This window comes from Cynara cardunculus, assembly GCF_001531365.2.
Source record: "Cynara cardunculus var. scolymus isolate 2C chromosome LG 17, CcrdV1, whole genome shotgun sequence".
NCBI lineage: Eukaryota > Viridiplantae > Streptophyta > Magnoliopsida > Asterales > Asteraceae > Cynara > Cynara cardunculus.
The window spans coordinates 36,917,777-36,931,411 of record NC_037544.1 but is presented as its reverse complement, the minus strand read 5'-3'; the positions used below and the strand labels follow the sequence as shown (position 1 = coordinate 36,931,411).

The window sequence follows — 13,635 nt, the reverse complement described above, 5'->3', positions numbered from 1 at the left end:
TTATGAGGGACTAGATATTTCTTCTATTCAGATCTAGATGTGAATAAAACGGACAATATGTGGTACGGTTGGCCGGGGGGACGTTACAAATGGTACCACAGCCTAAAACCGGACTGGTCTTCCGAAGAGGATGATGGGCACCGGTGGATAAAGCATACAATATCTGGTACGGTTGGAAGGGACGTTACACATTATAAGCATTCGGGAAGATACTAAAAGGGATCTCTATCTTCAATTTAAAAAAGTGAATCAATTCAATATATCAGCATAAAACCACAAATTAGAATCTCAAGCACCATCAACATTGAGTCAATGAAGAACACACGAAAAGGCTCAAGCACCACACCAGTTAACATTTTCACAAACATATAATGTGCATAAGAGAACATACCCAAAAGCATAAGGAGGATAGAAGTCACGAAAACCAATTGACATTATCACAAAAACATAATGTGCATAAAAGAACATACCCAAAAGCTTATAACGAGGATAAAAGTCGAAAAAATCAATTGGCATTATCACAAACACATAACGTTCCCGGGTTCAAATCCAAGAGCTACCAGAGCTCTTGTGGTCATAGAGTTCCACCAACGATGAGTCCACACTATTTGTGGTAGCCCGAGAATTAGTCGGTGGTCTTAAGCGGGACCAAAAATCATAGTCAACCAAAAAGAAAAACACATAAATGTGCAGAACATACCCAGAAACACAAGGAGGATAGAAGTGGCAAAAACCAACTGACATTTTTACAAACACAATGTGCATAAGAAAGATGGAAGTCGAAAAACCCAGTTGACATTTTCACAAACACATAATGTGCTTAAGAGAACATACCTAGAAGCATAAGTAGTAGAGAAGTCGCAAAGATCAATCTAAACCCTCTCGCCATTCCAAATCAGATATCGATTTTCTCTCAATCTCTCTCTCTCTCTCTAAACACACACACACTTCTCTTCAACTATTATTCTCCAGAAATGCTGAAACTTAAAACCTCGTGCGAGACGCTACAACGTCTCTATTTCTCAGCTTTTTGGAGCTCGATAATGGCGACAAATCAGAGGAAAGCTAAGTACCAGAGACGAGTGTCGGAGTATGTGGGTGTCAGCGAGCAGGAAACAGTACGTGGATTTCAATTTTCTTTTCTTTTTGGGTAAAATAGCACATCGGAATCGGACTTCAAACGGGTTTTCATAAACTGGAATTTATAAAATGTCTTGATTCCGGTGTTAAACCAGACAAGAAAAGGTATGTCTGTTCCCCACGTATGCTGTATAATCTGGCATTATATAATAACCTAGATTTAGTCTTAACGGTCATCTTTAAATCGTTAAAAAGTGGATCTTGTTTGACAAAAAAAGTATATTTTTTAATGGTTCTAAAATTTTCTGAATGATTTTGGATCCTGGATCCTCCTTAGCCATTAAGAGCTATAATTTCATTGTACACAATTACCAAACAATTATATTTCATTTTTTACTATATCATGATAGCCTCTAATCATTCTGACCACTTAATAATTCTGCACTAAACCATTCAGCAACTACCAAACAGCCCTTCATTTGAAACTAGTATGTTTTTTTATGAGACCTATGAAACTATATTTTTACACTTAAAACTTTATAGTAAAACATTATGATGGTTACCTTCACAATGTTTTTATTGTGAATATTCAATTTTTTTTACTTTCACAATATTTTGTTGTAAAGTTTCAAGTGTAAAAATATGGTTACATAATAATAGGATGGTCTCACATGAGCTCAACCCTAATAATCAAATATGATTTTGAGATTTGATCATGTGAGACCAACATACTTTCATGAGACCCGTGAGATTACGTAAAATACACCGAACTTTGACGGTAAAAATACTATGAATGCAATATATTTTTACGAAACCCGTGAGATCACGTAAACTACATTGAACCTTCATAGCAAAAGACTGTGAAGGTTCATTCACAATGTTATTAGCGTGAAAGTTCGTCACAATGAATTGTTGTGAAACTTCAGTGTTATTTTGTATTCTCACATGTCATATGAAAACAGATTGATCTCACATGAACCTAATCTCACAGTTTTATATTGTAAAAAATACAAAGTTATAAATTTATCCTCAACGAATTGTTCAAAGAAATTGTTCTTTTTAATCATCCGTACTCGTTTTATAACGTGTCATTCCACGCTCTCATACCTTGACCGAATATTAAGAGAGTTACCTTATTACTTGCCCAGTTAAAGGGCTTTTTCATCGTCAACTTCAACTCTGTTGTCATCGGACCAATGGGACATACGAATCTAAACGGTAACTGTATTGCTAGGCCAAGATGGTCGGACTTTCCTTCTATGAAGCACGAGTGGTGGACTCAACAATCTTAGTGGAGACTGTAGGCATAGGTTTGGATGAACGATGCTTTAGGTGAGGCCACGATTGTTAGTCTAGGTATGGCCATTTGTAGTCGCCCAAAACGTTTTGACATGTTAGGATTCGAGGTCCTCCATATGTGGAAGGCTTTGTCTTCTCCAACGAGATTGATCGGAGGGTTGTGTTTTGTTTTTTTTTATTAACCTGGATATCCAACCCGCTATGCGAGCCGACTAATCTCAGGGCGACCACCTGCTTTGCAGGTAGCCCGGAGTCACCGCATTTGAACCTCCATGGCCACAAAGGGGATTTTTGTTCCTTCTTGGATTTTAACATTGGACCTCCAGACACTTTTGACCTTTGGAGCCAAACTCAAATCAATCAGGCACTACCCTTGTGGTTAAGGGTTGTGTTTTGTTTTTACAGGTAACTGTGGATTTCTATGCCAACTTGCGTGTACCTTGAGTAATTCCTTAGAATCTTAAAAAACAGTAGTCAGTAAAATCACAGTGGTAATAAGGTGCCTGGTATATATTTGTCACTTGAGACGATCTTCAAAGTAACTGTTATTTTGTTTGTGTGTGACATTCGATAGTTATTGTTTTGAAGCTTAATAATGGTTAAAAAGAGAGGAAAACGAAAGGTTATCAATAAACTTTAAATTATTTTGGGGAAAAGTGTTGGGCTCCAAATGAATTTCATGAATATGAATTAATTCAAATATCTTGGATCTGACATCACCTGATATTATTAACAAATGCAATTAAATATCCTGAATACTGTGACACCCCAAAGCCCTGAGTAACGTGCTGGCCCGGTAACTTTGAATCCAACTTAAAACCATGGTGAAAATTATTGGTAGCTCACTACTTGAGACTTATAAGGAGCTAACAAGTATCGTATTTTATCCATGTGGGACGAGTTGTTACAAATGTGACATTGGTTAGTATTAGTCATAATCAGATTGCAGTTTAAGGATAGTTATAAAACAAAATTGCTATTATAAATATCTGGATTATGTGAATTACAATATAATGTATATGAGACTCGAGATATTTGAATTAAATTGACATTACCTAATATTGTAACAAATTACAACCATTCAAATAAGGTTTATACCATAAACGATACGTGTTAAAGATTATCTGAAAAATGAGATTTGCATATGAAATCGATTAAACCAAAACAATTCGGTTGGCTTGACCTTTCATTACTCAGCCAACCGATTTGAAAAATTATCAAACTGAGATATGCAATTTGGTTTTGAGTTCAAACCAATCATTTCAGTTAAATCGATATATATATATATATACACACACACACATACACACACACGAGATCTTGTAAAAGTAAGAGTTAAGGTGAGAAATGTAAGAAGGGTTTGAACTCTTGACCATTTTTAATCTCAAACTTCAAGACCATCAAGACTATGGTTACCGAAACAAGATGGCCTTCTAAAGAAACCACAACCGCACCTGAAAACACGCAGACTTGCAACATAATCTGACCCGCCATGTCATCAATTACACGAGCAGTGGCAGATCTAGGATTTTTGCCCAGTGATGGCACCTTTAAGGTAGATTAACGGCCCACAAAATCACTCGGTGTGTTTTTAACCTAATTCCATCGTTTCGTTGGATTTTAAAGTTTCTTGATTGATTTCAAGGTATTTTTATATTTTTTGTTGTTAATTTCGAGAGACTTTTTCGATTGATTTCGAAAGATTTTGTTAGTTTTTTGATTGATTTCGATAAACTTTTTTGGTTTTTAGGTTGTGACGTGGGGGCACTTCCAGAGAAATTTACCAGAGGGACCAAGGTAAAAAGTAAAAAAAAAAAACTATTTTTAACCCTAGTAAATTTTTTGATGGGGCCCATCCCCCTGCTCTTTACATATAAGATAGAGGAAGAAAAGTCGTAACAAGATTTTGTTAATATAAGATAGAAGAAGAAGAAGTCGTAACAAGATTTCCATAGATAAACCTACAAAATGATTATTGTCGAAGCTTGCACAGCAGAACGACCCGTTGACAGAAGTGACATTTTGCTTGATTTGCTTTGAGCATCTCACATGAAGACAAGGGTTTAAAACCCCCACTCTCTTTCACCTTTTACTTTTTATGCTTCTTTATTGGACCCCACCCCCCCGGTAGGCCCCACTCCATAATTCCCCCTTATTTTATTTTTATTTTATTATTGGTTACATGTGTTTTTATTTGAAAATAAAATAAAAAATCGACCCGCATCACTTTGGTTGAATTTAGTGACAACTTATTTTGTACAGTTAGTGTTTATTTGGACAAGGGTTTATCAAATCATGTTATTTTATCAGATTAATATGTTAAGAACCAAAAATTTTATTTGGTAAGAGCGAAGACACGGACCATGAGTCTTTGCCCGATAAGTGATGACGATGACTCTTACCTCGATTAGCGCTTACCAAGTAAAGTTGTTTTGGTGGACTGAAATCTTACCCGATAAGTAAGCGATAGTGTTGAATTTTACCGATAAACGCTTACCAGATAAATGTTCAGGTTAACAGCCCCTTATTTGTTTATTTTCTTTTTCAAATATTCAGTTATTTAAAATATAAAAATATGGTAGTTTGTGCTTGTTCACTAAGATGTCAAACGGACAAATACAGAACAAAAAAACAACCACCACCATTACTTATCATTTCGTTCTAAAAAATAATATAATAAAATGAGATACAGGATAAACTTGTTAGGAGGGATAAAAAATAAATTCTAAAAATTTAATTTAATTTAATTAATGATATTACATAATAAAATTATGATTTGGGATTACGTGAGACCAGTCTGTTTTCGTGATACCATTTTTTTTATATTTGAAACTTCACAGCAAAACGTTGTGAATGTTTGTTTTTTTTTTTTTTGCCTTTAAAAAAACTTTAAAATAGTAAATTCAATTAAAATGATATTTATCTTTTCTCAACGTCGAGCTTCATAAATTTCTTCAAATTTCAAGATTTTTAGCTTTTCTGTTTTCATAGACTATTTTACAGTAGCTGTTAAAACATTTTTTTTCTTTCAAAATCTTTATTTTAAAACAGTTGTCGAATGTATTAATCAACTTAAGTTCGGATCTACACACCGAAGCCCAATTATGATTATTATTGGTTGACCCCAAAATTCAGTTTAAGGATTGAAAATACGACCAATTTGAACCTGTTTTTATCGTTTATAATTTACAAATTTAGGTTAAATATTGATTACTGACAAACTTAATATATCTCATACAAAACCCGCTTTTAAGAAGATCAGTATAAAGAGATATCTTTTGTCTTATTGAGTGACTGAGGCTAACAGAAAATCTGAAATCGAACCCAAAGTACGTCTTGTCTTTAGACAAAATCACTCCGCCAACTCTAGTTATAATTTCAAAATGATTTGCTGATGTGTTCTAGAATTCCTTTAAATTCCTGTTAAATATAAAAATAATTACGGACAGTTTATCAGCCATTTACCAGATAAGTATTTACCTACTGTCATTTACCTTACCGGGAAAAATGATAAGAATCAAGAATCTTACTCAGTAAGAAGCATAACAGGGATCAGAAATCTTAACCAGTAAGTGAAAGAAAAGACTCTTACCCAGTAAGCACAAGGATGTTTACCAATAATCTATTTTAATAGTTAAGAATGTTATACGATTTGGTAAGTGAGGATAGTGACTCTCGCCAATACAAAATTATCTGATTAACGTTTGATAAACGGTCTGTTCAATATTGTTTTAGACCATGAGACCAATATCGAGATCGAGTCTTCAAAAGATTGGGCTTAAAAATCAAACACAAAAGACCATGCCTTGAATTAAATTCAATGTAAAAAAAATTTATGACTAGAAAGTGATCGACACACTGATTTTAATTCGATTTCCAGTGTATATTAATCTTTATTTTTGATAAATTCAGAAAAAACACACATTATTGACTTAATGTAGGGGCGGTTTACCAAATGTTTATCTGATAAGCGTTTACCAAGTCACATTATCTTATTCGATAAACATGACAAGAACCGAGAATCTTATCCAGTAAGAGGGACGACAAACACCAAAGTGTTATCCGACAAGAGATGATGACGACTCTTACACAGTTAGCGTTTACCTGGTAAATTGTTGCATACGATGCAGTTTTGATGAAATAAAAATCTTACCCCAGTAAGGTAAGGAATAATGTTGAATCTTACCATTAAAAGCTTATCTATATCTATATCTATATCTATTTTATTAAGCAAATTTAACAAAAGTCTTAAAGTCTTAAAATACTAAAGAACCAAAATACCCTTTATACTACCCTTATGTCACTTTTTTACCCCCTCTTCTCATCACATACACTCACCGTCTCACAACCGATTTTTTTAAAATTATAATTTTAAATTTACCCTCATAATTAATTAATTAATTTACTTTATGTCCTTTATTTTTAAATGTTTCATTTTAAATCCTTATCAAATTAACATACATAATCGTATATCAATTAAAACATGTTTAAAAAATACATTTTTATTTTAACAAGTTACACCATTATAATTGTTTCGTTAATACCTTCGAAATGAGTCTAATATTAAATAGTTTTTGACTTAATTATATTATTATATGTTATATATACTGTGAAAAATATTTTTAATATTTACGATTTATACTTTTATAGTTATTTATTTATTTATATATATACTATATATTTTGGGGTTAGGCTGTCCAAATTGCACTGTATAATATGTTCTGAATTAATATGTTTTTGAGTTTTTTTGAAATATATATATATACATTTATTAATTCAACCTTAATCTGAGTTTCTGGACAAGAAAGAGGGTAAACAGTTGAAATTTCATTCTAAAACCCATCTTTTTTGGTCTTTTCATGACTTATGATCTGTCAAATTTGTAGTTTTCTTTATTGATTTTGAGTGTTTTTCTTAAAACTCAAGTTTATTGGTTTTTTGCTCTTGGTGTAAATTGAACACATTTGTGGAGTCGTTTAAATATATTGGATTTTAAATATATTGGATTTTAAACTGTCATACAATTTTTTTCATCGATAGTCTGTAATTAGAACCATAACTCTTACTTATTCAAATTGTATTAATATGTAACGATCAAGTGTAACCTATATCATTGTTAAATCTTATCTTATAAAATCAATGGAACTTCAAAATCGTTAAAATTCATGGCTCCCGCCGCATTGCGTGAGTACACAACTAGTAGTAAAAGTGAAAAATATTATTTTAATAACTCACCGGCGATATTTAATTCTTTCAAAGTTTGGGGATCGAAATGCACAAAAGACAATAGTTAGAGGGCATTTCAGTAATTCTGATAATCTTTTGATCCCTGGCGGTCTGTTGCTTATTTGAAAAATCTCTCTCTCTCTCACACACACACAGACACACACCCCGAGAGTAAGAAACCCTAATCTAAATCACAACGATGAAGGGTATGAAGCCATTGAAGCAACTAAAGCTCTCTGTTCCTGCTCAAGAAGCCCCAATAACCAGCTTCTTGTAAGTTTCAATACGACCTTCTTTATGATTCTGGATTTAAAATACAATTCATATGCTCATTTAATCTGGAATTGCGTTCAAATCCATAATTTGGTTAAATACAGTGTTCTTCGCAAGCTCCAATTTCACTTTGACATAATTTATGCGAATATAGTTATGCAGTTGTAGATTATAATAGTTATACTGGATTTGCAGGACTGCAAGCGGGACATTTCATGATGGGGATTTACTTTTAAACTTGAAAGGTTTAAGACTAAAGTCCGAGGAAAAGGGATCTAGTGTAAGTTTCTAACCTTCTTCATATTGTATGACTTGTTGCATTCGGAATGAGGATAGATTCTGGTTAGAAACTGTGAAATTTGGGCTCTGAGTATGAAGATGCAGGTTAAGTATGTTCTTGATAGTTTTCAGTAGTAGTGGAATTTAAATTAACTATCTATCTGCAGCGTGACTTACTTAAATGGTTAGTTGAATAATTGCCTTCAATATGAAGACATCTGAAGTTGAGGACAGATTAATGTTATTTATTGAGGACATATTAGTAACAGCATGAAGAAATCTGGAGGCATCAATTTCCTCAGTTACTAGTTGATCATGGGTTTACATTTTTATCATGTATGCTTGATTGTCTCGGAAGGGGTAATAGTGACTCTTACTAGATCAAAAGTTCGTTAGATTGCAACTCAGAGGATGTCGCTTTTGGTGTGAGGCTATCAGGGTGAAAATTGAATATCATGTCTAGCTAACTATGCTTGTTGACTACAGAATATTGATTATTGGGAAATGGCAATAAGCAAGGACATGACATCCTTATGGGAAACAATGTTATCTTGATGTTTGAACTATTCTATGGTTTTGATATGCAACAAATTTATACAGCGTTATGTCTTTGATAACAAGTTGGAAGTTTAATAGGGGTTTACATTGAGATTACAGTTCTTGCTAAAGATTAATGCACACCGATGACCCACCGGACTTGTATCCTCCCTCATTTTCAGTTTTTGCAATTTATAATTGTCATACAAGTTTTCTTAACTAAAGCTAAATATGGTCAAAACTGAATTCTATTAGTAAATTGTGATACATGATACCCAACTTAGACTTGTAATAGCTAGGGAAACTCATTTTAGTTTGCTTTGGACAGCCTTCAGATACCAAGGAGATTGATCTACAATTTTCACTAGAAGACCTTGAAGCCATAAAAGTTATTGGAAAAGGAAGTGGAGGCGTTGTTCAACTCGTTCGGCATAAATGGGTTGGAACATTGTTTGCTTTGAAGGTCAGATTTTTATGAACTCAAATTACTTGCTTCTTGTTTGTCTACAACTATGGTTCATTTTATGGCGGTTTAGCTTCAGGTTTGCAAGACTATAACAAATATGGAACAAACTATAGGGACACTAGTGGCAATACAAGTCATCTTAATTGCTTGTCAACTGTCTCATGTAGGTTACAAAAGCGTCTTAGATATTCCTAAAGATTCTATCACATTCTTTGAAGTGTATCGACTTAGATTTTTAACTCTGAAACTGTTTGGACCCTATTGCTATATTAGTGAAAATTGGAGGATTCCTTGATTGTTCTAGCAACATTGATAGAGTCATCACTCTTTGCATAGTTGCGTAAATTTCTTCCATGTATTATTACTTGGAATATGAGGCTTTTGCAAGCCTCACATCTTGTTCAACCTTTATCCACACTAATCTTGACACCTTATTGGAGGTCAAGGGTTCAAGCCTCACCATAGGTGAGGAGTGTGAGGTTTGTCATTTATAAATATTATATACTTAAAAAAAAACCCCGACACCGTATTGGATATGCATCCTTATACCTTTGAAATGCGTGGGTTATGCCTCGTAGGTGATTCAGATGAACATACAAGAGGATATTCGTAAACAGATTGTGCAAGAGCTGAAAATTAATCAGGCATCACAATGTCCTCATGTTGTGGTTTGTTACCACTCTTTCTACCACAATGGAGCCATCTCTTTGGTATTTGAATACATGGATCGTGGATCTCTGGCGGATGTTATTAGACAACTTAAAACAATCCTTGAACCATATCTTGCTGTTGTCTGCAAACAGGTTAGTTTACGTTCCATTTAGGTTCCTGAATAGTCTTGGCTTCTTCTTGTACTAGTAGTTGTCGGTAGTGCACTTTCTGTTTTATTGTTTGTTTGACCTATTTCTTCGTATCTGTCCCTGATGCATTTACTGTTTATGATACTCTTTGCTTCTTTGCACACAATCTCACCAGGTAGTCTAGTTTACTTACTCGTTTCTTTTATTTTTTGTTTTGTAAGCCTGGGGGTCTTCATGTAACCAACCTCTCTAACCCTTATGGTAGATGCAAGGTTTGCATACATCTTATCCGGAGGCGGATCCAGAAATTTTCCGAGCGGAGGCACAAAATAATTAATGACTATAAAATAAAACAAAAAACAGTTATAAAGTATGGTTTAAATAAATGAGGCATAGAAGTGGTTTTTTGCAACACCCAAGTGGGTTCATTCTTTTTTACTAAAAAAAAAGATAAAGAAAGAGCCAAAAGGATCCGAGCTTGCAACCTATAATGCCACATGCAATGACATTACTAGCAAGTTGCAACCACTTTTTGTTTACTTAAGGGAGCACACATCAAATTAAAGCAGGTCCTCCTTTAAGACCCCTAATTTTTTTCATTGCATCTGGATGGTAGAGTGGGGGCATGGACACCCTCTAGCCCATGACTAAATCCACCCCTAAATTCAGGGGTGGTGCCAGATGGTGTTTCAATGTGATATATGGAACAAGGCCCCAAATATTATACTCGTATTAGCCTTAACCCAATTATATATGTTTTAACCTCAGCTCTATAAATAAGAATTGGACCAAGGTACTTAGCATTTCATATAATTTTCCCTATAATATATGGTATGAACTTTTATATTTTGTTTTATTTATTACTCGCCCTGTCGGTCAATTGTCTTGGTACTTGTGTAACTAGGCCTCCAAAAATATTGGAATGCCCCCTGCCTAAATTCTTACCCCCAAACCCTACCTCTGCTTCAGACTTCCAAGGTTGGTTTGGTTTGGTTTTATATATAAGCTCATTGAAATGTTTACCCCAGGTACTGCAGGGTCTCGTGTATTTGCACAACGAAAGACATGTAATTCATCGAGATATTAAGCCATCTAACCTTCTTGTAAACCAAAAAGGCCAAGTGAAAATTACGGATTTTGGTGTGAGCGCAATGCTGGCCACCTCTATGGGTCAACGGGATACATTTGTCGGAACATACAATTACATGGCTGTAAGTGAAACTTTCATGCAATTGCATGTTTTGTCTTACAAAATTTAGGGCCTGATTTGTAGCAGCTTAATGAGCTTTATGGGACTCACAGCTTATTCAGTCAGCTATTCATGATTGTTTGGTAGTGGCTTAATGATATAGAAAGTGGCTTATTCAGTAAGCTTCTGAGGGAGCTTTATGTAGAAAGCCAAGTTCTTTTTTCCAAACCCGTCCCTCCCAATTAAAAAACACGCTCCTTCCATCTACGAAAAAAACCCTTCCAAACAAAAAGCTTCCCGATCTATACACACAGATTAATCCACACAGACAACTTTATCCATTGATGGAAAACCAACCAATCAGTCCCTTAACCTTACCATAAAGCCATATCGTGGACTTTTTTTTAAAATATTCTATATGCAGAATCTAATGAATGAAAACTGGTTTACCTATTAACTGCCATTATCTTTTTAAAGCCGGAAAGAATCAGTGGGGGAGCTTATGACTATAAAAGTGACATATGGAGTTTGGGCCTGGTGATCCTCGAGTGTGCTATAGGACGATTTCCATATTTACAATCTGAAGATCATCAAGTTTGGCCAAGTTTTTATGAGCTTTTGGAGGCTATTGTCGCAAAGCCACCGCCTTCTGCACCGCCCGATCAGTTTTCACCGGAGTTCTGTTCGTTTGTTTCTACCTGGTATGAAGTGGGAATCTTGAGATTGTTATTAACTTCGTCTTATTCCTCTTTTTTTTTTTTTGGAAGGGTGTCCTAGGCTATGCCCACTCTAATCTCAGTAAATTGTGACCGTAAGACATCAAACCTGATAAACTCGGTGGCCACAATTGTTGTGGATGCATGAAATTGAGCCCGGGGCAGATGGGATATTCCACCACATCCCCGGGGCCTCAACCAATACGCCACAACCATTGTGGTTGATCTTATTCCTCTTTTAAGGTTTGTATTTATGATAAAAGTTATAATAATCTTAACGACCTCAACTCTAGAAAGAGATAAGATGAGGACACTCGCGACATTTCTTCACATACACACACAAATAGATAAATAGAGTTGGGATCATGTAAGAAAAAATTTCTTGGTCAGAATACTCCTAAGCTTTTAGATGGTTTTTTTTTATGTGATAGCTCACAAAAAACACGGATTTTATGTACATTTTCCACCTTCACCATCTTCCTTCACCTTCGGTCAACTTCACTAACTTTCACATATTTTCAATCACCACCAAATGCACAAATTTGTTAAAGTTTTTGAGTCATGATGATACAAGTAGGTAAATGGTGTGTGAATGCACGTGGATGAATGTGATGAAGGTAGATGCATGAAGATCCGTGTTCTCACCAAAAGATTATTTTTCACGTGATCCTAACCCCTATATATATATATATATATATATATATATATATATATATATATATATATATATATATATAGAGGGAGGTTCAAGGGAACCCCCAGAAAAAATGAAAAACTGAGGAACACTCTGGTATGCATATATGCATAACATGCAGAAGTGCATACAAACCAAGAAACAACTTCAATTACTTGCAAGTACATGTGCATACCGGCCAGATGAATGGTTGGTTACCAGGGTGTCCCTCGATTTTTCATTTTATATGATTTTTTAAATCCAACTCCGCCTACTTTGCCCTTGGACACAACGACCTTCCTAGTGATGTCGTGGGAACGTTACGGTGTGGACGCTCTAAAGGGTAGCACAAACCCTTTTTCCACAACATCATGGCAGTTCTAGTTCTTACCCTTGTGTATGATTATGCAGCATACAGAAAGACCCTAAAGATAGATCATCGGCTTTAGACCTTTTGGTTAGTGCAACTTCTCTTCAGAAACTTCACTAATTTGTGCATTTTGTTAATAACTTTTTAACTTCTTCTTTCTTCTCGCTTTTTTAGAGTCATCCGTTCATCAAGAAGTTCGAGGACAAGGACATTGATCTTGATATTCTGATTGGTTGCTTGGAACCCCCGATGAATTTCACGAGGTAACGTGTCTTGTAACAGTGTATAATTAGCTCACATGTTTGCTATGATATAACAAACAATCGTATAGTATTTCATAGATCGAGTTTTATCAAATGTTCGATACTTGTTACAACAATGAATGCATGCAAAGTTCTTTATTATCATATCTTTTAGGAAAAGTTCTTTGTTACTCCCTACGTCCCAAAATAAGTGTCCATAATTTTATTTTAGGGGTTATTTACTTACAACTTAATGAACCTAATGGTCTGGGTGGCTTATATGCTTAGCCATTAAGGAGTGTTTCTTTACGGCTTAATCATCAAGCCAAAAAATTAACCATGGACCCCTTGCTTGTCCCTATTAAGCCAACTCAAACAAATTAATACAAGAATTGCCTAAAAATAATCCCATCCTCTACTTTTGCGTCCCTTAAACCATTGGTCTCTTGCCAGACAGTCGGATTTATCTGGATAGACAACTTAAC

At 34.8% G+C, this 13,635-nt stretch overlaps 2 protein-coding genes across 3 annotated transcripts in view; one reads left to right on the top strand and one right to left on the bottom strand.

Moving 5' to 3' along the window:
- The window catches only part of LOC112500630 (glucan endo-1,3-beta-glucosidase 13-like), a 6,410-nt gene extending 5,145 nt beyond the window's left edge, over positions 1–1,265 (bottom strand). Inside the window, exon 1 of the mRNA XM_025104154.1 lies at positions 835–1,265. Within this exon, the coding sequence (XP_024959922.1) occupies positions 835–889 (55 nt within the window). The 5' untranslated portion in view covers positions 890–1,265. The remainder of the gene's footprint in view (positions 1–834) is intronic.
- A 6,519-nt stretch (positions 1,266–7,784) lies between these two features.
- Positions 7,785–13,306, top strand: LOC112500594 (mitogen-activated protein kinase kinase 6-like). 2 transcript variants are annotated; one of them, XM_025104104.1, is made up of 8 exons: positions 7,785–7,878; positions 8,074–8,158; positions 9,023–9,157; positions 9,748–9,963; positions 10,989–11,171; positions 11,627–11,850; positions 12,950–12,995; positions 13,083–13,306. In XM_025104104.1, the coding sequence occupies exons 1-8, from the start codon at positions 7,805–7,807 to the stop codon at positions 13,173–13,175; spliced, it is 1,056 nt and encodes a 351-aa protein (XP_024959872.1). In that variant the 5' UTR covers positions 7,785–7,804; the 3' UTR covers positions 13,176–13,306. The 2 variants fall into 2 exon arrangements, with proteins under 2 accessions (XP_024959872.1, XP_024959871.1); XM_025104103.1 differs by having other exon boundaries at positions 9,739–9,963.
- The last annotated feature ends 329 nt before the right edge of the window (positions 13,307–13,635 follow it).

What these genes read in the sequence shown, in the direction of transcription:
- LOC112500594 (XM_025104103.1), top strand. Translation starts at nt 7,805, where the DNA reads ATGAAGGGTATGAAGCCATTGAAGCAACTAAAGCTCTCTGTTCCTGCT. An exon ending in TTGCTGTTGTCTGCAAACAG is followed by an intron (nt 9,964 to 10,988) that starts GTTAGTTTACGT and finishes TGTTTACCCCAG; the next exon opens with GTACTGCAGGGTCTCGTGTA. An exon ending in GAACATACAATTACATGGCT is followed by an intron (nt 11,172 to 11,626) that starts GTAAGTGAAACT and finishes ATCTTTTTAAAG; the next exon opens with CCGGAAAGAATCAGTGGGGG.